This window comes from Megascapheus bottae, chromosome 5 (genome assembly GCF_031878675.1).
Source record: "Megascapheus bottae isolate mThoBot1 chromosome 5, mThoBot2.hap1, whole genome shotgun sequence".
Classification (NCBI taxonomy): domain Eukaryota; kingdom Metazoa; phylum Chordata; class Mammalia; order Rodentia; family Geomyidae; genus Megascapheus; species Megascapheus bottae.
In genome coordinates, this window is record NC_143513.1 from 76,904,264 (window position 1) to 76,929,363 (window position 25,100).

Consider the following 25,100-nt stretch of genomic DNA (forward strand, 5'->3'; position numbering starts at 1 on the left):
CACCAGTGGCTCTGAAGGTCACCCTAGGGGCTCTGAGTCCCACCCGGCATTAAGGAGAACAAAGCATCTGGTTGGGGGAAAGAGTAGGAAGTCTTCAAGCTTTACCTGTGGAGAATCTTCCCCATAGGACTCACCCATTACCATCCAGCCTTTTGCTGTATAGACAGCATCTACAAACAGATTCTGACCTCTTACAAAATGGAAAAAATTAACCAACTGGAAGGACCAAAGCTTTCAAAAGCCATCCTGATTTATCATCTACAGGTCTTAATGCTACCAAAGCTGCTTAGGAGCAGTGGTCTCACGTAGCCATTCCTCTCCTTAGTGTTATATTTTGTATTACTACCTTCTGACATCTAGATTCTTGGGCTTAACTGATAGGCAAAAATTGTTAACCTTGCTTTGAGCTGAAAGAAACCTTGCTTTGAGCTGAAAGAAGGCAACAACCTTTGGTTTGGTGATTGGCCAAGTAGTGGCGATTGTCATTTCTCCCCCAATGAGCCCAGGACCTCCACTAATAGAAAGGAATAAAGTTTGACTTTGGGTTGAATCACAGTTTCCAAGAAAATGTGCCTGGACTTCAAAAGTGTTTTCTAGATTATTCAAGGCTATTTCCATGAACAAGTGGGTTTTCCGAGTATATTTTCTGGATAGAGAAAAGCTTTTTATTTGATACTGTAATCATTAAATACATGGGTCCATTATTGTGTGAGGTAGTCAGCAAACAACTACAGCAACCTAGACATTCCCGAGATGACAATTCATGTGTGAAATGAAAGCACTGAGGTAGAAGGGTGGAGGGAAGTTGGAATCTTTGGTTCTATTTTTCTTCATCTGCTTATGGCTGATTTGGACTGCTTTAGATCTTCTGGGAGGCACCAGTTTTTCTTGGTTTTAGCAGAGTTTGGTCTTGCTTCCCGATTTTAGCATATTTTATCCAAACTGTTTTCCACACGCGCGTGAGTGTACGTGTGTGTGTGTGTACACACGCACATATATATATATATCTTTAAAGGAACAAAATATTTATAAATAAAGGGTTTAAAAATTCCTTCAAAGTCAGATATGGGTAAAGCATTCTCTTCAATATTCAACAAAACATAAGACACTTACGTTGGACAACGTTCTAGGGGTGGGTGATTGGTGAGGATGTCAGTGGCAATACCCGATTGTGCAGGTGCGAAAACTAGAAATGGTCATGTGACTTCAAAATTACATTGGCCATGAAAGTATCTGGCAGCTTCTCTTTGGGTAATTCTAGTGATGGTAATGATTAATGGCTTTTCTGCTGCTTGATTTTTTTTGGTTTAAGTAATGATACTCATTCCATTTTCTGTTGTACCTTGGAATAACAATGATTTCCATGCAATTAAACACATTTAGTTCTTGTAGAGAATGAATATTATAATTCACTGGTCTTTTATTTGTTGTTTTTTGTGGGTACTGGTACTGGGTCTTGAATTTGGGGCTTGGGTGCTGTCCCTTATAGCTTTTTCACTCAAAGCTGGAACTCCTATCATATGAGCCACACCTCTACTTCCAGCTTTTTCGTGGTTTATTGAAGTTAAGAGACTCATAGACACTCCTGACCTGATTGGCTTTGAGCTTCCATTCACAGATCTCAGCCTTCTGAGTAGCTTGGATTAGTCGTGGGCTGCTGAATCCCGGCTATTTGGGGTTTCACAGGATTAGTTGATCTTTTGCCACTTTCTTGTTCCAACACCATCCTCATTTCCTTTGCACTATACTCAGGGAAAGCCTCACCCTGACTTGTTCAGAAGCAGGCACATTATTAAGTGTATGCCACACACAGGCCAGACATTCTTCTGTTAAACTTGTCTTCTCAGTTGTATAACTACCACTAGATGGGTCTATGATCCTTTCTCCACTGCATTTCTCAGATCAGCTTCACAACTGAATGGACTGGTGTCAGATTCCTGGCACCTCTTTGCTCTCTCTACAATTGCCATGGTAACAATGAAGCATCTAACTGTCCATGGCTGCACGGACAGTATGGAATGTGAGGATTGATTTCATCCCTTCTGTTTGACCTGGACATTTCTCCTTCATTAAGTTGTTTTTGCAACTGGAACTGCCACTATTAGGTCACTAACATCATCAGGGTAGCGACGTTAAATGAACATTAAATCCTTTGGGAAGTAAACCTGCTGCTTTTCTATACACATTTAACTATAAAGTATTCTAAATATCTTTTGAACCACCTTAAAATATGTTCTAGTCATCAGTTTAGGTGGAAATGCTGTAATTTTCTTTTTTTATTGTGATTAATGGAAGGGTTACATTATATTCACCAGATAGAAGGTGCATTACTTCACAAACATTGATACCCTTTCTCATGACATGGTCCCCATCTCCCTCCCACCCTCCCCCTGCTTATCTTGATTTCCCCCCTTCCCTATCCAATTTCAAATAACCAATTAAGCACATATAAAATATATCAGATAACAAGGAGAAATAACAATATGAGATAGCCAAGGGATGGCAAAAGAGATGAAAGATAACATAGTACATTAAGAACAACAGTCACTCATTATATGGCTTTTGTTTCCTTGTCCTGGAGGTCCTTACATTTAATGTCATACTATTTGGCTTAATGTCTCTAGATTTTGTTCTATTTTAAATCTCTGCTAGGAGAGCCCAAGGTTTCTACTGATTATGACAAATGAGGGAGACTATTGGGCCTATGTTCCTTTGAGTCTGGCTTACTTCACTTAATATGATTTTTTCTAAGTCTTTCCATTTCCTAACAAATGGGGCGACGTTGTTCTTTCTGACAGCAGCATAGAATTCCATTGTGTATAAATACCACATCTTGTTGATCTACTCATCAACTGAGGGACATCTAAGTTGGTTCCATATCTTTGCTATGGTAAATAGTGCTGCAATGAACATCATTGTGCTAGTGGATTTAGTATGTCCTTGATTCTGGATGATTGGGTAAATGCCAAGTAGTGGAATTGCTGGGTCACAGGGGAGCTCTATGTTTAGCCTTTTGAGGCACTGCCATACTGCTTTCCATAGTGGTTGAACGAGTTTGCACTCCCACCAACAGTGTAGTAGTGATCCCTCCTGGCCACATCCCCTCCAGCATCTGTTGTTAGTTTTCTTGATCCTGGCCATTCTAACTGGAGTGAGGTGGAATCTTAGAAGTTGTTTTGATTCGTAGGAAATGCTGTAATTTTCTAACAGCCATTATGAGACTTCAGGAAAAGGGATTTAGAAGCAGTCTGATTTAAAAGCAAAGTGAGAACTTAATTCAAATTTTTCTTGTACTTCCTAAAGACAAATCCCGATCTTGACCCTTAGTTGCCAAGACATAATGGTAAGAAATACTATTATGTTCTGTGTCTATATTCTAGTATGCGAACTCACTCAAAGGATGCACTTATCTAAAGCCATAGGATGGTTAGTACTGAAAGGCAAATGTCAACTTTCTAGCCTGAACAAGCCTTTGTAATCTCTAGAAGAACTGTAATTTCAACCTGAATAACAAAAAAATTCTCAGGTTGATAGGTTGATATGTTTAAGAAAACAGCCATCACAACTACAAAGTATTGCTAAAAATGTTTTTGAACCACCTTAAAATATATTTTTAGCAGAAAAGTACTGTAGATTTTAAAGAGTTGTCCTGAGACTTCAGGAAAATGGATTCAAAAGCAAAGTGAGCACTTGATTACAATCGCTGAAATGCTTTTATAGGAACAAAATTGTCCAAAGCCCTTTATGATAAAACATTGCTATCCCTACTCTATACTACTGGATGCCCATGGCTGAAACTTTTGATTTAGGGGGAAATAAAGTCAGGCCCAGGGTAACTTTGCAACTCTGAAGATACACACACACACACACATCATATACTTCTCTTACTGAATTTTCCAAACGATGAAAGTTTTGAATTCACCTATCAGTGACTGACACTGATTAAAGTCACAATGCTGTCACCATGCATCATTATGAAATCCTTTTCTGGGACCAGAAATGAACTATAGAAAGTCTACAGTCATGTCAAATTTCATGTATGCTGAACATATATGTATATATACATATATATATATATAGTATGAAAATATTTCTGGGATTCCCCATCCAAATGTAAATGGTGACATTGAAGGTGTGCTTTTGTTTTTATCAGTTTTGTGGTCCATTTAAGTCATGGTACAGCCTGGTATTGGGATTGGAGACAGATAACCAGCAGACTGTGATAACCATGATGGCTTTACAGCTCCTGGAGAAAACACTGAATGATTTCAGCATAGTAACACTTATTATACACAAGCAGCACTCGTAGATCCTGGAGGTTGTGATCAGGACTTTCCTAAACCCACTGGGCAGCATGTGCTTTGTTTCCTTGTTGCTCCCATAAACAGTGTTGGACGTCAAGATATGGCCCTGGAATCTTCTCCTGCAGCCTGCTGTCAATGCTTCTGTTATGTTTAACCTTGACATGCTGTTCTGACTGGTAATGGATGAAGATCTTTGTCCCTGTCCCCTCCACCCCCGCCATTTTTTTGTTATGATCTTCACCAGAAGTCTGAAGACAACCATGATGCCAAGCAGAGATAGCACTCACCTCTGTAGACAGCGCCGAGGAAGAGGATGATGTATTTCCAATTCACAAATACATTGGAGCCATCCTTCCAGTTGGTTGACAGTTTTGAGTTTTCAAATTTCAGGTTTGAATAGTCTTTGTACGTTCTCTACTTTTCTTCCTGTTGCTGTGCTCTATCTTGTGACATGGGTTTTTCTAAAGCTTGTTCTTGGTTTTTTTTGTTGTTGTTTGTTTGTTTTTGTTTTTTGCTAGTCCTGGGCTTGAGCTCATGGCCTGAGCACTGTCCTTGGACTTTCTCAAGGCTAGAGCTCTACCACTTGAGCATCAGCACCACTTCCAGCTTTTTTCTATGTATGTGGTACCGAGGATTCGAACCTGGGTCTTTGTGCATGCTAGGCAGACACTCTACCACTAGGCCAACTCCTGGCCCCCTGTTCTTGTTTTTAAACCCACTCCCAATTAGATTTTCACAATAGGTTCTCTGTATTAAGGAATCAGCAGAGAGGCACCTACAGAACTTTTAATGTTATATCACAAAGACAGATTGAATGCCAAGACTGTGAAATGGGAAAAACAGAGAAAGGGATAATTGTTTAATAGAGAATTTTGTGGGCAGGATATTTCCAATTCCAAAGAACAGAAGAACAAATCAAGCTTGAAGTGTCAGTTATATCACTAACATTGTTATATTGGGAAGGATCAGTTCCATAATGGTGGAAATCACTGGAGGAGCTTAGTTCCTTCACAACATAATATGCATATTAAAGAACTTTGCAAATCTTAACATGGTTTTCTTTATAAAAAGAAAAAGAGAATGTAACTCTTTAAACCCACCTCAGCCAACAGTATAAGGATAAAATGTGTAATGAGTTTATCATAATGATAAAAGCAAAGATTAATACTATCCAGCCAGATGTTATTTATAAGGCTATACGTGTGTTCAAGGTTATGTTTTCAATTTGTGTGGTTTTTTGCCACTTTAAAAAAAAAACAAAACCTTTCCCACATTCTGCAATTAGGCAAGGGGAGATATTACTGGGATAATAAAGGAAGAACATGTGTGGATGTGGGTGAACAGATAGATGTAGGTAATTTGTAAGACTATTTGAAGGTTATCCTGAAGTTCAGGTCTGTTACACAAGCATAAGTGGGGAAATTGGCTTTAGAGGAAAGGTGATTAGTGAAAGAAGGATTAGAAGGGCATTGCAAGTTGTAACATGGTGGAATGTAGAATTATTAATACATACTTGTGTACAGGTTGAGCGTAGTAAAAGTTTTCAGAGACTCAATTTTGTAAAGATGTTATGCACACACACACACACACTTAGAAATATACAAACTAGTGAGTCAGATCTTCAGGATTAGATGATGGTCTAAGTTGGGAGCCAGGTTAAGGAGTTCAGATTTTTAAAATGATATGAATGAGTTCAAAAGACAATTTTCTCTAATATGACAGAGAAGGTCCCTTCATTGTCTAAACAATGTCAGTCAGGACCAGGAGCTGAAGGAGAATAAAGAGCCCAGCCCACCTCTGCTGGCTTCAATTCTGCAATCTGTGGGACTCCATGCATTTTCTTTCCCACCAGGTGTAGGATTAGGGAAAAACAAAATTTAAAAATTCAACCATCAAAATGGCTTAAATGGCTAAAGTGGTAGAGTGCTTAACTAGCAAGGATAAGGCTCTTAAACTCTAGTGAGGAAAGAGAGTAAGAGTGAGAGGGCCAGAGTTCTATCATAATCAAAATGTTAAAATTTATTAAAGACAAAATCAATAAGCTGAAGTTAACTACAATTGTTTAAGATTATCACTTGGCCAAGAAAATCTGTCAGATTTAAAAATGAAACAAGAAGTAAAAGGAAAAAAAAAAGATCTTGGAAAAAAAATGAGTTTCCTCAAAGCCAGGAAAGTAAAATTATAATACTATTTTGGTGGCTTGAATAATATACATTTGGGACAATATTGTGTCTTCATGTGTCTACTTCGGAAATTTGGGTTTAATTAACATTTGAATATTCACTGTTTTCTCGTAATAATTTGTGCATTTAAAAATAGTACCTTGAAGCATTTATCTTGATTGCCTTAAAAAAGAAAATTTGCCTGCTTCTAAGTTTTGTGACCTGCGCCCTTCACTTCTTCAGATGTTTGTTTTAGTGGTTTTAGGCGGCTTGGAATGGTGTTTTTTTGCTTTATCCCTAGCGACGGAACGTTGTCTGTTTCACCCACCTTGCCCGTCTGAAGTCTCTTGAAGTCATTTCATTGCAATCTTGAAATCCACGGGCCACGCCACCTGCCAGGAAATTCCCGGAACTCTCGAATTGGAGACTTTCGCTTCACGGTGCCGGCCGGTGGCATTTCTGCGGCGCACGCACACAGGACTTCCGGTTTCATCTTTTCCCGCGCAACGCCCTGGTCTCTGCGCGCCGGAAGTGACGTCATATCCGAGGGTCCGTCCTCTCTGGCGCACTTAACGGAGCGCTGCTGTGGTTTGTCGGCTTTACGTGTCTCTGGGCTGGGCTCGGAGGTGAAGGCGAGGGATGGTGTGGCATTCGCACCGGGTCGGGCCGAGGCCCTCCTACTCGTGGCCGGGCGGGGACGTAACCTTAGGGGAAGGGCGCGAGGCTGGGGACGGAGACCCTCCGGGCCTCCTCGGCCTTCACCGAGGCGGACAGCCGGTTTCGGGTTGCAGAACCTTACGGACTGCATTTATCGAGCGCTTATCCCGGTGTTAGGGGTTCAGGATGTGATCGTAGTGAATAAAGTGTACCAAAAAACCCCTTCAAGGAGCTCGCGTTCCATGGAAGCCGAAGAGGAGAGGGCATTGGAATGGAAGCGGGCGGAACCTCGGAATGTCATTTGTGTGGCCTGGAGGGGGGGAAGAGCGAGCCGAGTGCGGGAGGAGAGGGAAGGAGGGGATCCAGACGAGCCGAGGGTGTTGATGAGTTTGGTGCTGGTTGGGCCTTCGTTAGGTATTTAGGACGAGTCCTCTTGTGCGGTTGCTGTAAACGGTAGTGCTTACTGTATCCGTCTCTTCCCTTTTCAGGAAAAGTCCTAAATAGTAGATTGTAAGAAAGGAAACTAGAAGCCATGTTTCGAAGACCCGTGCTACAGGTTAGTCAGATGCTGAGCTTCCTTATCCCCATAGGGATCAGCTATCCATCTGTAGGCAGCATTCTGGCTGCAGGGGGCAAACGACCTTTCAGACAAATAGTTATTGTGTGCGCTTGTTTGATGGGGTTGGGAGTGAATGTTGCCGTGTAATGGTTGCTAAAGCAAATATTTGAAAATACATTTCCCAGTTTGGGTGCTGGTGGCTCATGCCCGTGATCATAACTATTTAGGAGGCTGCGATTTGAGGATTGCTATTTGAATCCAGCCCAGGCAGGAAAAATCTGTGGAGACTCTTTAGCTCCAGTTAACCACCTGGAATCTGCACGTGGTGGTGTGGTTCAAGTGGTAGGATGCCAGACCTGGGAAGGGAAAAATGAAGAAGCTCCGGTACAAGCCGAGCGCACACACTGTGTTCACCCTGATAGTGGGAATCTCTTAAGTTGTGTAACGTGCATTTAGATCCGTGAGCAATTAATGCTTTAATGATTTGAGCACTTAGAATAATTGTTTCTCACTTTAAAAATAAGGTACTTTATTATCTTCCTGTGTTATTAAATGTTCCCCTTCCATCTTCCTATACTGAAGAGAGCATCTCAAGTCTCAACATCACCACAAAATCACAAGTCATTACTTACTACTTACTTCCTACAGAATCTTGAGCAAGTTACTCTCTCAGAGCTTAAGTTTCCTCAGCTCTAAAGTTGGGATTGAATTGTAGATGTGGTACAAGCCGTAGAGTGCCTGCCTAGCAAGCACAAGACTACTAAAATAAAGTGGGGGTATATTTATATATATTATTTATTGATTTAATCTTACTTGCTGCTATTTAGTAGTAAATACTTGTTTTTTTGATGAATATATACATATAGTTTTTTTTTTCCTCTTTCCAGGTGCTCCGGCAGTTTGTAAGGCATGAGTCTGAAATAGCCAGCAGTTTGGTTCTGGAAAGATGTATGTAGCTATTTTCTAAGTTTACAGTGTTATTTATAGTACTGTGCTAATATTCTCAGAACTAGAGAAGAGATGTCTTGAATTTAACTGTGTTTACCATTGCATTTCTTGCCCATGTATTTGCTCCTGAGATGTGGCCCATTAGGCTGTCTGTGGTCACCTAGTGTTTGTTTTCTTTTCAGCCAGAAACTATTTGCTCACTGTTATGAAAGAATTTTTTCAAATGATACTTGGATATGGATATCTATGTTTTGCATCTTTATTGGACAGATTGTGAATGATTTTTTTTTACAGAAATACTCCTTTTTGTAATAAAGACTTAAGTCTCAGATTTGTTCTTTTAGCTCCACAGTTGCTTAAAAAAGATGCCTTGAAGAAGAATTTACAATGAAGAGTTTGTTTTGTGGGATAGCGCTTGGTTTTCTCCATATTAACCCCCTTTTCCCTCTCAAACTTTATTTGTTCTTTTAGCTTATTTGCTGATCTTCTGTAACTTGTTTTGCTTAATACAAAGTTGAAGTAATTTTAGTAGCAGTTTCTTTTCTGTATGTTCCTATCTTGAGTGTGTGGATTTAATAGTCAGCCTTGACTGTTACAGTGAATTACTGGAGTGAATAAACAGACTTTCATTTCTCAGTTCTGAAACTAAACATCCAAGATTAGGGTGCCAGCATGGTTGGAGTTTTGGTGAACTCACTTTCTGTCTTGTACTTCACTTGTCTCTGTCTTTACTTGCTGGAGAGAGAAAGCTCTGGTCCTTTCCTCTTCAAATATGGATACTCATTTCATCATTGAGGCTTCACCCTCAAGACCTCATCTAAACCTAACTATCCAACTATGGTCTATCCCCGAATGCTGTCACATTAGGGGTAAGATATTCAAGAAACAGATTTTGAGAGGGACATAAACATTTGGTCAATAGTAAGTGTTTCATTTTGTTTTATCTCCGTATAACATTTTAGCTCTGAATCGTGTGCAATTACTTGGGCGAGTGGGACAGGACCCTGTCCTGAGACAGGTGGAAGGAAAAAATCCTGTTACAATATTTTCTCTAGCAACAAATGAAATGTGGCGATCAGGGGACAGTGAAACCTACCAAATGGGTGAGTATAAAGGCCTTCCATTTTAATCTCTTATCACAAATGAATAGACATGATTTATTGCCAGTTACCTAAGTAGATATAAACTATTTTTAGGTAAGCCTTGTCTTACTTTGTTTTGTCCCGTTCTAATGGAAACTATGAGTTTAATTTTGTTGAGTGTTTTGCCTATTGGGTATTAATCTTGTCTACTGTTTCCTATACTCACGATTTAGGTGATGTCAGCCAAAAGACTACCTGGCACAGAATATCAGTGTTCCGACCAGGCCTTAGAGACGTGGCATATCAGTATGTGAAAAAAGGGTAAGTTGAAGGGTCTTTTGGATTAAGTGGATACAAAGTATTTTCATGGCAAGACACACCTTCCTCTTCCTTTGCCTCTGATTAGTTATATTTATACTAATTAGGTGGGCATAGTTCCACATACCTCTAATCCTAGCACTGGAAAGACTGAGGCTGAAGCATTGTGTGTTCAAGTCCTGTCTGGGCTAAAACATAGTGAGATCATAGTTCCCCTGCTTCCCCCATACAAAACAGAATGAAACAATAACAGAGGTAATGGAATGTTGCTGTATGTAACTATCAAAATGGAAGTCTAAATCATTGCTTTAGTTTTCTAAGAACTTAAAAATTTAGAGTCAACAGGTATGTATATCAGCCTATGCAGACTAGGCAGGAGAGAAGTAGAAGTGTGCTAAAGGCCTCTGTTAACACCTGTTTTTAAGACATTCTATGCCTGCATGACCAGGGATCCTAGGGGTAGCATCTGGTCACTTGGCGTCCACACAATGCCCTTGATAGAGAATCTGATTTCTACATACTGATGTATGAGAATATTTTCAGTGGTTAGTTGATATTTGAGAATTTTCTATAGGCTTAGTATTTTCACTTTGCAATTCTTGAATTATGTGTAGAAGTATTCTTTCCAGACTTTTTGAAATACAAAAGGGTATATTTAATAGCAATTGGCTTAAAAGTTAATATGCTCTTGGGCTGGGAGTTTGGCCTAGTGGAAGAGTGCTTGCCTAGCATGCATGCAGACCGGGGTTCGATTCCTTGGTACCACATACATAGAAAAAAGCTGAAAGTGGTGCTGAGGCTCAAGTGGTAGAGCTCTAGCCTTAAGGAAGTCCAAGGACAGTGCGTTCAGGCCCCGAGCTCAAGCTCAAGACTGGCAAAAAAAGAAAGAAAAAAGTTAATATGCTCAGAAATCAATTTTTCTAGAAGACAATTGTAAAAAATAATTTCCATTTCTATTCAGGGACTATACCTTTTCTTTCTGTGTGTCTCCTCCATCCTTTATGTATGTGTATATGAATACACACGCGTGTACATACACACACATGCATGCGCACACATAGGGCATGTCAAGGAAAAGCTCAGCATATAATTCCACCTCCTTGAGGAATCTGTGTTTTTTCTTGCATCTCATTATTTCATTAGCTTGTGGTCTTTCTATGATTATTACTTTCTACCAAAATTTAGGAGTCCATCACATCTCAGCCAACAAAGAGCTAGGCATAATGGGACATGCCCAACATCCTAGTCATATGTAAATAAGATTACAGTCCAGGCTTGTCCAGCCATAAAGACAAGACCCTATCTTCCAAATAACTAAAGCAACAAAAGCCTGGTAGTATGGTTTGGGGTAGAGCATCTGCCCAGTGAGTCCAAACCCAAGGCCCTCCCTGAAGTCGGAAGTCAAGTACCATCACAAAAACAAAATGAGGGCCAGGAATTTGGCCTAGTGGTAGAGTGCTTGCCTAGCATGTACGAAGACCTGGTTTCGATTCCTCAGTATCACATACATAGAAAAAAGCTAGAAGTGGGGCTGAGGCTCAAGTGGTACAGCTCTGGCCTTGAGAAAGTCCAGGGACAGTGCTCAGGCCCTGAGCTCAAGCCCAGGACTGGGGAAAAAAAAAAAAAGAAAATGAAGGGCTGAGAATGTAGCTTAGTGGAAGAGTGTTTGCCTAGCATTAATGAAGCCCTGGGTTTGGGTCCTCTGTACCATACAGACAGAAAAAGCCAGAAGTTGCACTGTGGCTCTAGTGGTAGGGTTCTAGCCTTGAGCACAGAGAAGCTTAGGGACAGAGCCCTGGCCCTAAGTTCAAGCCCCAGGACTGGCAAAAAAAAAACAAGAAGAAAAAAATGAAAAACATAAATACTGTCATTTAGTTCTGCCTTTCAGACAGTATAGAAGTAGTCTTAGAAATTAAATGTTCTAAGCAGAAAACCTATAATGTGAATATGAACCATCTTAGTCCCTGGAGACCTTATGTTTATTTGTGAAGGAGTTCAAAGCAAAGGTTTAGGAAAATGGTACCCTGAAGTTGCAAAGATGCTGCTACCTGCTATTCTATGTTGATCTTGATGGTCATAGGTCACTTGTTATTTATTAACTTATTTATTTATTTTGTCATTCATGGGGCTTGAACTCTGGGCCTGGACACCATCCCTGAGCTCTTCAGCTCAAGACTACAGCTCTATCATTGGAGCCACAGTGCCACTTTCGGTTTTCTAGTGGTTAATTGGAGATAAGAGTCTCATGGACTTTAGTGCCCAGGCTGGCTTTGAACCGTGATCCTTAGATCTCAGCCTCCTGAGTGGTAAGTTACAGGTGTGAGCCACTGAGCCTGGCCATAGGTGATTTTTAAAAACTTTCTGTTGAAGGATAACAGGGCTGTGGGTGTAGGGGTGGGATCCCCGGTGCATGGTCGGCCAGTCTTTTTTCTTGAAATTTAAGTTTTGACACAGGATCTCTAAGTTGTTTAAGCCAGTCTTGACTTTGTGATCCTCCTATCTCAGCCTCAGTCATTGGGATTACAGGCATATATCACCATGCTTGGCTAACTACATGTATCAGTTTGCACATTTTGTTTCAGTGTTCGTAACTTTGAACTTTGAGAAATTATAGCATAATAAAAGATTAAGTATAATTGTATCTCATCCATAGAGTGTTCTCATTACTATCTTGATCTGACTCTTGAAAAGCATGTTAGAATGTCTAGACTAAAATCTTAAGTTTTATTTATACCAGGTCTCGAATTTATGTGGAAGGGAAAGTAGACTATGGTGAATACATGGATAAAAATAACGTGAGGCGACAAGCAACAACAATCATAGCTGGTAAGAAGCTTGTGACCAAAGTTGTTCTCTTTAAATGCTTGAGTGTGTTTTAATTTTACTGGGGCCATGACTCCTATGATCACAAGAAAGTCTTTCAGTCTTTTTTGTGCTGATAATTTCTGCCTTTATCTACACCTTTTGGAAATTATCTCTGTATTCACAGTTGTGGTTTAAAAGTACCTTCTTCATGATGTACAGCATGAATTGTTCATGAAAGTACTTCCTGTTGGGCATTAGAAAACCTTTAAGGTCACAATTTTGTGTGTATGTGTGTGCACGCTTGCGTGCCAGTGTCAATACTGAGGCTTGAACATAGGACCTCTGGGTGCTGTTTGTTAGCTTTTCTGCTCAAGAGTGGCTCTGCCATTTGAACCAGAGCTCCATTTCTGGATTTTACTTTTTAATGGCTAATTGGAGATAAGAGTCTTATTTCCTGCACACAGACTTGCTTAGGCTTGTGATCCTCACGTATCAGCTTCTGAGTAGCTGGGATTACAAGTGTAGCCACAGTCTCCCAGTTCCCCTCATGGTTTTTGTTCTTTTTCTTTTCTTTCTTTCTTTCTTTTTTAAAGAACATTGCTTAAATATGTGCCGAGATAATTGTATCAATTCGAGTGCCATTAGTGATAGATGTAGATTTATCCAGATCCTCTTATGTATCTACATAAACCCTGAAGAAAATTAACAAAGATAATATCTATAGAAAAGTATAAAAACTTTTGAAAAAATTTTTAAGGGCTTTGAAACTATGTAAGCCTTTGGCCACCTTTAACTTGATATTAAATATTTTTTTATATAAAATTATTGAGGTATCCTTGGATGAATGGACTATATTCTAATAATTTGATCCCTACCATCTCACTAAAAAAACAAAACAGGGGCTGGGAGTTTGGCCTAGTGGTAGAGAGCTTGCCTAGCGTGCACAAAGACCCAGGTTCGATTCCTCGGTACCACATACATAGAAAAAAAGCCAGAAGAGGTGCTGAGGCTCAAGTAGTAGAGCTCTGGCCTTGAGAAAGTCCAAGGACAGTGCTCAGGCCCTGAGCTCAAGCCCAGGACTGGCCAAAAAAAAAAAAAAAGAAAGAAAAGAAAAAAAAACAAACTTGTTATCATATGAAGTTTCACATGGTTCCTTTTTCTTTGAACTTGTTTTTTCCATTTTCATGCTGTAATCTCAGTACTTTAGAGGCTGAGGCAGAAAGATTGTAGATTCCTATCAAGCATGGACAAAGTTAGTAAGACCATCTCAAAACCAAATAAATGAAGACCAAATTAGAAAATAAAGCAAAGCCCAAAGTACCTATAGCTCAAGTGGGTTGAGTGCCTGTAGATCTTGAGTTTATTCCTACTAGTGAATTAAAAAAAAAAAAAACAAAAAAAACCCTAAGTGATGTACATATAACTTATGTACTTTAAGTTATCTCTAGGTTATAACACGTAAAATGATGCAAGTGGTATGTAAGTTTTAACATTGCTTTGTTTAGTCTCAATTTGCAGATTTTCCTTTTGTCTTTATGTTCGGAGCTCATGTCTTAGTTATAATACATAATGGTAAATTATGATTGGTTCTAAGCAATAGCATGCATTTTCCTGAGGTGTAATTATTTTGAAAACCAGTGTAGCTCTTTACCTACTCATTTATGTACCACTGTAAGCCACATGTGTAGATAGATTTAGGATTATTTGGGGCTGTTATAAACTAAAGCATTTCAGCTTTTCGCTTTATCTCATTACCACTTTTTACTAACATGTTGATTAGTTATATGTTTATGATTGATAGTAAAACTGAATAGACCCTCAGTGATGTTTAAATGGAAAAAACGGAGTTTAATTTGTTGACTGTTCTATAAACCATAATTTCATTGCCCAGGTACCATACTTAAACTTAACTACCAGTAGATGGCACTGTTCTTTCATGGTTATTTGAGCTCTAATCACTTTTCGAGAAAACTTAATTTATGAAGTTATGAATAAATGTTAAGTCATTGTATAATAACTACTTTATTTAATTTTTTAGAGTTATATTAGTATTTTATAGTTATACAGGAAATGTTCTTTTCTGTGCTTGTCTTTAGCTGACTCCTTTTAGAGTACCATTTTCAGAGCATTGCCTAAGGTCAAATATGTATGCTCTGTATATATTGGTAAAGATGTGTCTTAAAATTTCAAAGCAAATTTTTTTCTATAAGTTTTGGAAACAAATCTATAGTTGCTCACAAGGTCATGTGTGGACTCCTTTCCTTGTGGAAATAAATTCCGGGGGTGGAATGTGTTGGTTGTCTGTGTGGATGTGCTGGCTAGCTTTGTGTCAGGACCACAAATAGAGGCAACTTATTTTTTCAAACGTCATTGGAAGTTCTCTTAAGTTTTTTTTTTTTTTATCTGTCGAGCATCCAAATGTATGTCCAGTTCTCAACAGAAGTTATTGCTGGGAAAATCATGTCTTCAGTAAAGAAAGGAAATACCTCAACTCTTCTAAAATAGTCTCAACAGTTGGACAACCAACTGAAACTTAGCATTTAGCTCCTAGTTTGCATGCTTCTCTTAAATGTAGCCAAAGTTACTTAATATTTAAAAAATTTGTAACTGCATTAGATGAATAGTATTAAATGGAGAAAAGTTCTGAAAAATAATATTTACACTTTTACTTCTTTACAGATAACATTATATTTCTGAGTGACCAGATAAGAGAAAAGTCATAGAATGGATAATTCTTCGTTGGCGAATATTTGGTATAGTCTCATTTCTAAATCATGTATAGTTGTTATAGTTTATAAGGACAATGATTAAAATTCTCTTTCATGTAAAGTGAATGATATTTTTCCTGACAGTTCCTCTCCTGGTTTTGTGGCATAAAACTTGGTAGTTCTATTATCATTATTTTTTTTTTTTTTGCTAGTCCTTGGGCTTGAGCTCAGAGCCTGAGCACTGTCCTTGGGCTTTCTCAAGGCTGGATAGAGCTTTATCACTTGAGCCACAGCACTACTTCCAGCTTTTTCTATGTATGTGATACTGAGGAATCGAACCTGGATCTTCATGCATGCTAGACAAGCACTCTGCCACTAGACTAGGCCAAACTCCAGGCCCAGTCTGTCTATTGATTGTGGTATTTCCAGGTTTATCTGCACTTTTTTTTTTTTGTACCTTTACTGGGCTTGAACTCCGGACCTTGTGATCTTGCTGATCTTTTTTTGCTTATGACTGACGCTCTACACTTGAACTCTGGACCTTGTGATCTTGCTGATCGTTTTTTGCTCATGACTGACACTCTACACTTGAACTTAGGACCTCGTGATCTTGTTGGTCTTTCTTGCTTATGGCTGACACTCTGCACTTGAGCTGTACCTCACTTCTGGCATTTTGCTGGTTAATTAGAAATAGCAGTCTCTCAGATTCATCTATCTAAGCTGTCTTGGAACCTCAGGTTTTGGATCATAGCCTTCTATATAGCGAGCAGTATAAGCCCAAGCCAGAGGCCCTTTAAAAAATTTATAGTTATATTTCTATTATGATATTTTTCAGTTAATCAGTATTTATTGAGCATTATTGTATGGCAGACATTTACCCCATTGTTGCAAATATTGATTTTCTTACCTTTTATTCTATAGAACTGACTGTAAGGACTAACTTTCTATGTATTTATACCTTCACTAGTGCTTGCCCTCCCAAAAAAATCAATGAACACTTGACAAGTGAGTGATCCCATTGGTTTATTGAGCTTTAGTGTAGTGGTTAGTACCCAACCTAAACTGCTCAAGACTTACCTATTTCATTAACGTCTTCTCATTTTAGCTCTTGCAAGATGTGATTTGTCAGTAATAAAGACTTGTCATATAGTTAGAGATGAAATAGCTCATCTTCAAATGCTTTACTTCTGTTATCTTTATCTTTCTACAAAGTCTCTTTTGGAACTCCCTGGCAGAGATTGTTTGGGTATATATGGGTACGGGTGAGTATTAAACCTACAGCCTTGAAGATCTCAGCAACATCATAGCCTCCTATTGAGGCTACATGTCCAGCTGAAGAATCCCTGAAACACCTTTGCCAAAGAGCCTCTGAATTTTTTTCTTTTATTTACATTGTTTCTTTCTATTTTTTTTTAATCTGCCCTGGGGCTTGAGCTCAGGGCCTGAGCATTGTCCTTGGACTTTCTCAAGGCTAAAGCTCTACCACTTGAGCCACAGAACCACTTCCAGCTTTTTTCTATGTATGTGGTACATGGGTCTTTGTACATGCTAGGCAAACTCCAGTCCTCTTTCACATCATTTCTGGTTGTACACTTAAACCTACACACAAAATGTGCGCACACACACACACACACTGTCGATTTTATTCTAAGACTCAGGAGCTTATAGAATGCTAATAATTTACCAATAAAGATGCTATAAACTTGGCTTTTCAGTGTGTCTTTGTTTTGAAAGTCTGTAAACTGTATTCTTTTTATAAACAGTGATGAATGTGTTATCTAGAAAAACCACTTGGCAAAGGAAAGAGCTCAGTTAATTCTTACTACTTAGAAATTTCTGAATCCAAAATGCAGAGGCAGATTAGCAAGTGCATCCTACATGTGCAGGAATGTTATTGTGACTGTGCTGTGGTCTATAGGGCTCTTGTCCTAGCCTCAGGGAGAGTGCCTCCTTCCTCCATGTGCAGGAATATCCCCGTGGGCCAGCTATGGGCCATGGGGCTCTTCTCCCCACTTTCTCACTGTAGATTGCCTCTTGTCTCTACAACCCTAAATAGCCATAAGATGGAGGCAGTAGCATTTCCAGTCACGTTGTCTTCTACTTATCTATTGATTCTGCAGGGCCAGTAGCCCCAAACCAGTCAGGTTTACTTGTTAACTACCTTTCTCACCCAGGTATCTCATCAGTTGAGAAAATTTCTGCTATTTCAGGCTAGTTCAAAGCAATCTTGTAGAACCTGTCTTGAGGGGAATACTAATGCAAGTTTTGGAGGTATTTTCCTTTTTTTTTTTTTAGCAGTCCTGGGTTTGAACTCAGGGCCTGAGCACTGTCCTTGGGTTCTTTTTCTCAAAGCTAGAGCTCTACCACTTGAGCCTCAGCACCATTTCTGGCTTTTTTTCTATGTATGTGGTACTGAGGAATTGAACCCAAGTCTTTGTGCATGCTAGGCAAGCACTCTACCACTAGGCCAAACTCCCAGCCCCAGTATTTTCCTTTTTGATATGGTGTTATCAAGGCATAAACTTAGAAAAGTGCTCCACAGCTTGAATTGGGGCTTATAAGATAAGAATGACCTACAAGGGGGAGGGAAACGGGTACCAAGACATGTGAAAGGGTATCAATGTATGTGAATTAATGCACCTTCTATGTGGCAAATATCATGTAACCCTTTTACTAATTACAATAAAAAAAATAAAGCAAAAAAAAAAAAGAATGACCTACAAAAGTGAAGATAAAAGATGTTACCCTGTTTTTGAAAAGGTGGTTACAATTAAGTGTACTGGAGGGAGAAACATCAAATATGTTTATTTTTGAAGAAGATATTGCATAGAAATTGCCTTATTTCTTTATACCAGTATGCAATAGCATGAATGTGTATGCTATACTAAGTACATTTGTTTTGTAGAAAATAAAGCTTTCACTTCATTTTTTCCCCAGTCTTCTGGTTTGTAGCATCTTATACTTGTATACTTCATTCCCCTTTTGTATAATCCAGAGGGACCATCTTATATGAGATCCATTGTTTGCTGCCAATACTATTCTCAAAGTCATTTTTTTTTTTTTTTTTGCCAATACTGGGGCTTGAGCTTAGGGCCTGTCCTAGGGCTTTCTCAAGGCTAGAGCTCTAACACTTGAGCCACAGCACCATTTCCAGATTTTTCTATGTATGTGGTACAGAGGAATTGAGCCTGGGTCTTCGTTCATGCTATGCAAGCACTGTACCATTAGGCCAAACTCCTGGCCCAAAGTCATTCATTTCTTACTAATCATTGGATGATTCATTCAAAGACATCTCAAAACACTGAACTCATTTTTCTGTAGCCATTTGGGAAATAAAGTATTTATTTTTTGAGTATTACTTTTTATTGCCAGCTGGGTTTCAATCTAACCTTTGTAACTCAGGAAAAACGAATGCAGGTTTCCCTTTGTTCCCACAGACATCATGTGATTCTTAGAGGCAGGGTTGTCTTCTCAAATTATCTATTTGGCTCCCAAGTGGCTCAGCCTAGCACAGCAACAGTGTACGATTTTAGAAATGTTTGTGGTTTAGATTAACATGAAAATGAGGGCAGGATCATTTTGCTTATTTTCTTTTCAGGATTTGCATGCTGTGCTGTGAAGGGTGTGGGATGAACAGCAAGAAAATCATTAAGAAATGAGCATAATCTCCAGGGTCAGTGAGTTAGAGGGAAATCTCCAGAGGTAACAATCATAATGCAGATGACATTTCTTACTATGTGTCAGGCACTGAGTTAAGACATTGTTACATTGAGCTATTATCCTAAGAAGAAAGTATTCTATTCTTTCACAGGTAAAATCCAGAATTGGGTTAAATAGCTTCTTAGAGTTATGTGCTCAAGTATGTGGTGTTTGCATTTAGCTTCTGCTCATTGCCTTTTTTTTCTTTTTCTTTTTTTTTTTTTGTGGTACACATTGTACTTGCCTTGCATGAGCCATGAGAGTGTCCCATGACAGGTCAAAAGAATTTTAAGTTAATTTGCAGAAGTTCTTCAGGGGAACTTAAGCTGAGTCTAAAGATACATTCATGCAGAGGTCCCACAACAGTGGACAAAGCATTTTTTAATTTTAAAATTAAATTTATTTTTTTTGCCAGTCATGGGGCTTGAACTAGGAGCTTGGGCTCTGTCCCTGAGCATCTTTTGCTGACAGCTAGAGCTCTACTGCTTGAGCTGCAGAGCCACTATGCCTTCTTCTGTTATGTGGTACTGAGGAATGGAACCTGGGGCTTCATGCATGCTAGGTAAGCACTCTACTGCAAGCCATATTACCAGCCCTTTTAATTTTTTTGATGAAGCTATTTTGGTAAAGTATGCTGCTAATACAGGAAAAACAAATAGAGGTATTGAAACTAACCGTGGTATGTAGAATAATATTGATTGAAAGTGGCACCGTAGTTTACTAGGAAAAGGATAGCTTATTCAACAATGTCAAAAAATTTTGTCAGCTACATGGAACAAGACTGAACAAAATAAATTTTTACAAACTTAAAGACTTATTTGTCAAGGGCAAACTGTAAACTATTAGAATGTAAATGGATCTTTTTTTCCTGTTTCAAGGATATGAAATTGTAAACTTCCATTCTAATATAGGACCAGTGGTACTGACCTTTAATTTATAAATCTAAACCCCAGAGTGATGGGTACTGTCTCAGTGAAGATTCTGACATTTCTCTATTTGTGTGTATGTCTCCAAGTCCTTCTACAGGGATAAGAGTTCTCATCCTTCTTAGTGGTTTTTGTGCTACTCGCCTTTCTTTCCTGCATGGCTCCTACCTCCCCCATCCCATCCTTGCCTGCTTGTTCCTTTCTCCCACCCTCCCTCCCTCCCTTCCTTTGTTCCTTCTTTCCTTCTCCCCTTCCTTCTTCCCTGCCCCCCCCCCCCTTTCAGGTAGGTCTTACTATGTGGTCCATGCTGGCTGTAAACTCAGTCCTGCTACTTAGTGGTTTTTGTGCTACCTTACCTTTCTGTTCTGCATGGCTCCTACCTCCCCCATCCCAACCCTGCCTGCTTGTCCCTCCCTCCCTCCCTCCCTCCCTCCCTCCCTCCCTCCCTCCCTCCCTCCCTCCCTTCCTTCCTTCCTTCCTTCCTTCCTTCTTTTTTGTCTCCTTCCAGTTCCCTCCCTCCCTCCCTCCCTTCCTTCCTCTTTCCCTCCTTCCCTCCCTTCATTCCTTCTTTCCTTCTCCCCTTCCTTCCTCCCTGTCCCCTCCCACCCTTTCAGGTAGGTCTTACTATGTGATCCCTGCTGGCTGTAAACTCAGTCCTGCTATCATAGCCTCCCTAGTGCTTCTAGATATGAGCTGCCATGCCTAGCTGCAACCCTATTCTCTTTGAAATGAAATCCAAGTCATCCGTATTTTGTGTGATCCACCTGTCTTCCTTCGTGTATGACACTGGGCACTTTGCATTTTTTTGCAAAGAGCTGCTGAGCTGAAGATGATGGGTGGAAATGACGATGCATATCATCTGTGAGGAGGACAGACTAACCTGAGCCAGTCAGAGAAGATTCACTAAGCTATGCTGTCTGGCAAGCTAAACTAGCCAGAAGTAAGAGACGGGTATAAGCAACTAGGTAGAGAGTGCCCATCTGAGAAAAATTAAAAATTAGAGATTCCATATATCGAGAAATAATAAAGATTAGTACTGTTTAATTGCTGGCATGTTGGAATTTTCTGAGAGGATGTTTCTAGTTCTGCTTGTTGTTCAGTTCATCCTTGGAAATCTGGGGAATGGTTTTCTTGGATTGGTCAATGGCAGCAGCTGGCTCAAGAGCAAGAAAAGCTCCTTGTCTGACTTCATCATCACCGGTCTGGCCCTCTCCAGGATCATTCTATTGTGGATTATCATTGTTGATGGCTTTTTAATAGTGTTCTCTTATGAAGCTCATAATTCAGGGACAGCGATGATGATTATTGATATTTTGTGGACATTTACAAACCAACTGAGCATTTGGCTTGCTACCTCTCTTGGTGTTCTCTACTGTCTGAAAATTGCCAGCATCTCCCACGCCGCATTCCTCTGGCTCAAATGGAGAGTTTCCAGAGTGGTTGTGTTAATTTTGCTGGGTGCACTGCTCTTATCCTGTGCAAGTACTACATCTCTCATTAACGAATTTAAAATCGATTCTGTCCTCAGTGCAATACGTACCACAGGGAATAAGACTGAACACTTCAGAAAGAAGCAAAATGAGCATGACCTGTTTCATGTTCTTGGGAATCTGTGGACCCTCCCTCCCATCATTGTTTCTCTGGTCTCTTTCTTTCTGCTCCTTCTCTCTCTGGGGAGGCACATGTGGCAGATGCAGAAAAATGGTTCCAGCTTCAGAGACCAAAGCACCAAGGCCCACAAGAGGGCCATCACAATCATTCTCTCCTTCGTCTTCCTCTTCCTACTTTACGTAGTTTCTTCTATCGTTTTGTCGGTTAGTCGTTTCCTATCAGATACTAAATTGGCTCTCATGATTGGTGAAGTCATTACAATGTTGTATCCTACTCTCCACTCATTTATTCTCATTCTGGGGAACCCTAAGCTGAAGCAGACTATTGTGGCAATGCTCCTACCTGAGTCCGATTGTCTAAAGCTTGGATCTGAAGACCCTGTTTTCCCATAGAGGGACCGGGATGAGGTCTGGGAGTCTTCCAGCTTGGCTCAAGACTTCTGGGCTCTTCCTGACCTCTGTTTCAAAGGATGTCTTTAGCATATTTTAGGTTCTTGTTTTATTCTTATTTGCATTTGGTAATATAAATTTGCCACCTTGATTGAGTTAGATGTATTTGTACACATGCAGGATTGCTCTTGTTTGCACTCAACTGCTAGAATAGATAAGAGATGGCATACTCTTGCACTCAATGCTCTCAATGGCTGGTTTTGTTGTTGTTCTTGGTTGTGGGACTTGAACTCAGGGCCTGGACATTGTCACTGAGCTTTTGTGCTCAAGGCTAGCACTCTACCACTTTGAGCCACAGCTGTACTTCCAGCTTTCTGGTGGTTAATTGGAGATAAGAACCTCAAGGAATTTCCTGCTCAGGCTGGCTGCAATCCTCAGATCTCAGCCTTCTGAATAGATAGGATTACAAGTGTGAGCTAGCAGTGTGCTGCTCAATTGTTTTCTATGATATTTGCTAAGAAGATTGTGCCCTTTCTGGTTCAAACAGTGACAAAGAGATTAGGTAATGGTGTGGTAGCTGTTTAACATACACACTTATAATTGGAGCATTATTGTGCACTTTGTACCAGAATATTGCTGTTTAACCCATAAACTTATAACTGAAACATTATTGTGGATTTTGTACCAGAATATTGCTATTTAACCCACAAACTTATAACTGGAACATTATTGTGCATTTTGTACCATAATATTCTGATTAAAAGTTAAATAACTGAGGAAATAGCCACAGGAGATCTAACCATAGATCCAGATTTGCAAAGGAGGCTCATGAAAAGGCTGATTTTTAAAATTCTGGGTAAAGACAGAAACAAACGGGAGCATAATTAAAGTGCAGTGATTTATACACATGGGTAATATAAGAATGTACAGTATTTATGAAATGATGGGATTATGAAAGACTGTCTTGAGGAGGAGGTCAGGTCCTTGAACTTGATGATTACAGCAGTAATTTGCTGTAAGTAGTGAAGCCAGGAACTGAAGCGATGTCCTTGTCACTGGAGAAAATGGCTGCAGCAACAACAGGCTATGGGAGAGAAAGCAGTTGAGGTTTTAGGTATGCTATGGATGTATAAATGGGAGGCAGGTGGTAGGAGTGAGACATGAAGGTTCCCACCACCTTCTGTGGATTCTATGAGAAACCAAAACCAACTCTCTGAAACAGTGGCAGGAACAATGCTGGGCTAGAACTCTCTGGTTTGGATCGGAAGTTTTTCAGGCCAACCATGACTCTAGCCCTACGGCATGTGTAAGGGTAGATTCCCAGGTGCATGTAGGTTTGTTTTAATTAAACATTCCTAGGAAAGAACAGAAATGACATAGTAATGCAATCCTTGGGGGATTTGCATCTCAGTAAAAGCAGCTGGCTCTTAGTCCACAGTGAACGGTTCATTTCCCATGCTGGGATTAAATAAAGAGGACATATGGGTTGCATTCTGGTGCATACTGATATATCTCAATATTTCTTCTGTTCCCCACCGGCGACACCACCATAACTGTCCAGTCCTCAGTGGACAAAGATGCTTATAGCATGGAGTATTTTGTTTTTGGAATCACATTTCTCTTAAATTTTGTAGGGCTCCTTGTGAATCTTTTCATGACAGTGGTCATTTACAAGACTTGGGTGAGAGCCCAAAGACTCTCCTCTTCTGATAAGATCCTGCTCACCCTGAGCATCACCAGATCCCTCATGCTGGCATTGTTCCTGCTGAACACTTGGCACACCCTTTCAAACGCTGAAAAGTCAGTCTACTTTTTCACAGTTTTCCTGCTGTGCTGGAGGTTTTTGGACTGTTTCAGTCTCTGGCTGGTGACCTTGCTCAATGGCTTGTATTGTGTGAAGATTACTAACTTCCGATGCTCGGCGTTCCTTCTGCTAAGAAGGAATATCTCCAGAAAGATCACCAGACTGCTCCTCGGCTGTCTGCTGATTTCTGCTGTCACTCTCCTCCTGTGCTTTGTGGCCAGACTGATACCACATTTTCCTGAATTTGTGACTGGGAGAAATGACACGTTTTTTGCCTTCAGGAAGAGGATCTGGGCTTTTGCAGCCTCTTTTGTCTTGAGCTCACTACTCCAGTTTATCCTTAATGTGACTTTTGCCTCCTTGCTAATACATTCCTTGAGAAGACATCTACAGAGGATGCAGAGAAACTCCACTAGCTTCTGGAACCCCCAAACTGATGCTCACATAGGTGCCATGAGGCTGATGGTCTGTTTCCTCATCCTGTACATTCCTTACACAGTGGCCACCCTGCTTCATATCCCTTCTTATTTAATGGTGGATCTCAGAATCAATATCATTTGTCAGATGTTTGTTGCTACTTACCTTCCAGGACATTCTATTTTAATCATTCTTACACATCTTCCGCTGAAAACAAAAGCCAAGAAGATTCTTTGTTTCAAGAAATAGTGGAATTTAAATTGTGAATGGTTACCTCATAGTTTGAGAGCAAGATTTTCTCTGTTAGCAGTTTTCCAAATAAACTGAGAAATTCATTTTGTGGTTCCATATCTGACATCCTGGGTCTTTAAATGTTTGCAATTGAGTTAATTCTGCATCTTGGGGCTAATGCTTTAAAATAAGGCACATTCTCTAAGGCATTTGATCTGAGGTGTTACCAATGTATTTTACATGCTATTGTATCTCTGGACTATAAGAAGCATCACAGTGCTCCATTAACTAGTTAAGTAGTATGAGATTGTGCACTTGATCAGCTACATGTTTTTATGTTCAGTGCAGGACCCCAGAGTAAGGGGGTCAGTGATAGGCAAGGGGTCATTGAGAAAGCATAACTGAGCAGCATGAAAAGACAAGAAAAAAGAGAAAGGCTTCAAGAGAAAAAAGTAGGAAAGAAAAAGGGTTGAAATAGGT

The 25,100-nt window shown here is 39.8% G+C and overlaps 4 protein-coding genes across 7 annotated transcripts in view; all 4 read left to right on the plus strand.

Moving 5' to 3' along the window:
• Nucleotides 1-127, plus strand: part of Wee2 (WEE2 oocyte meiosis inhibiting kinase) — a 26,734-nt gene extending 26,607 nt beyond the window's left edge. Inside the window, exon 12 of the mRNA XM_090332414.1 lies at nt 1-127. This exon is cut by the window's left edge and continues 57 nt beyond it. Within this exon, the coding sequence (XP_090188540.1) occupies nt 1-127 (127 nt within the window).
• A 6,874-nt stretch (nt 128-7,001) lies between these two features.
• Nucleotides 7,002-25,100, plus strand: part of Ssbp1 (single stranded DNA binding protein 1) — a 31,906-nt gene continuing 13,807 nt past the window's right edge. For 2 of the 4 annotated variants that reach the window (XR_016535574.1, XM_090333429.1), the window contains exons 1-7: nt 7,002-7,092; nt 7,612-7,679; nt 8,570-8,630; nt 9,593-9,733; nt 9,946-10,033; nt 12,768-12,856; nt 15,515-15,588. Coding sequence is in view for 2 of the 4 variants with exons in the window: in XM_090333429.1 (XP_090189555.1) it covers nt 7,656-7,679; nt 8,570-8,630; nt 9,593-9,733; nt 9,946-10,033; nt 12,768-12,856; nt 15,515-15,558 (447 nt within the window). In the remaining 2 variants the exon portion in view is untranslated. Of the gene's footprint in view, nt 7,093-7,611; nt 7,680-8,569; nt 8,631-9,592; nt 9,734-9,945; nt 10,034-12,767; nt 12,857-15,514; nt 16,706-19,141; nt 19,246-25,100 lie in introns of those variants that run through there. The other 2 variants (XR_016535573.1, XM_090333428.1) reach the window with 2 other exon arrangements.
• Nucleotides 15,537-24,789, plus strand: Tas2r4 (taste 2 receptor member 4). The gene is made up of 2 exons (XM_090333426.1): nt 15,537-15,588; nt 23,803-24,789. The coding sequence occupies exon 2, from the start codon at nt 23,823-23,825 to the stop codon at nt 24,636-24,638; it is 816 nt and encodes a 271-aa protein (XP_090189552.1). The 5' UTR covers nt 15,537-15,588; nt 23,803-23,822; the 3' UTR covers nt 24,639-24,789.
• On the plus strand, nt 21,221-22,171 carry Tas2r3 (taste 2 receptor member 3). Its single transcript, XM_090332726.1, has one exon. The coding sequence runs from the start codon at nt 21,221-21,223 to the stop codon at nt 22,169-22,171; it is 951 nt and encodes a 316-aa protein (XP_090188852.1).

Excerpts from the sequence above, each read along its gene's own strand:
- Tas2r3 (XM_090332726.1), top strand. The coding sequence starts at position 21,221 with ATGTTGGAATTTTCTGAGAGGATGTTTCTAGTTCTGCTTGTTGTTCAG.
- Tas2r4 (XM_090333426.1), top strand. The coding sequence starts at position 23,823 with ATGACAGTGGTCATTTACAAGACTTGGGTGAGAGCCCAAAGACTCTCC.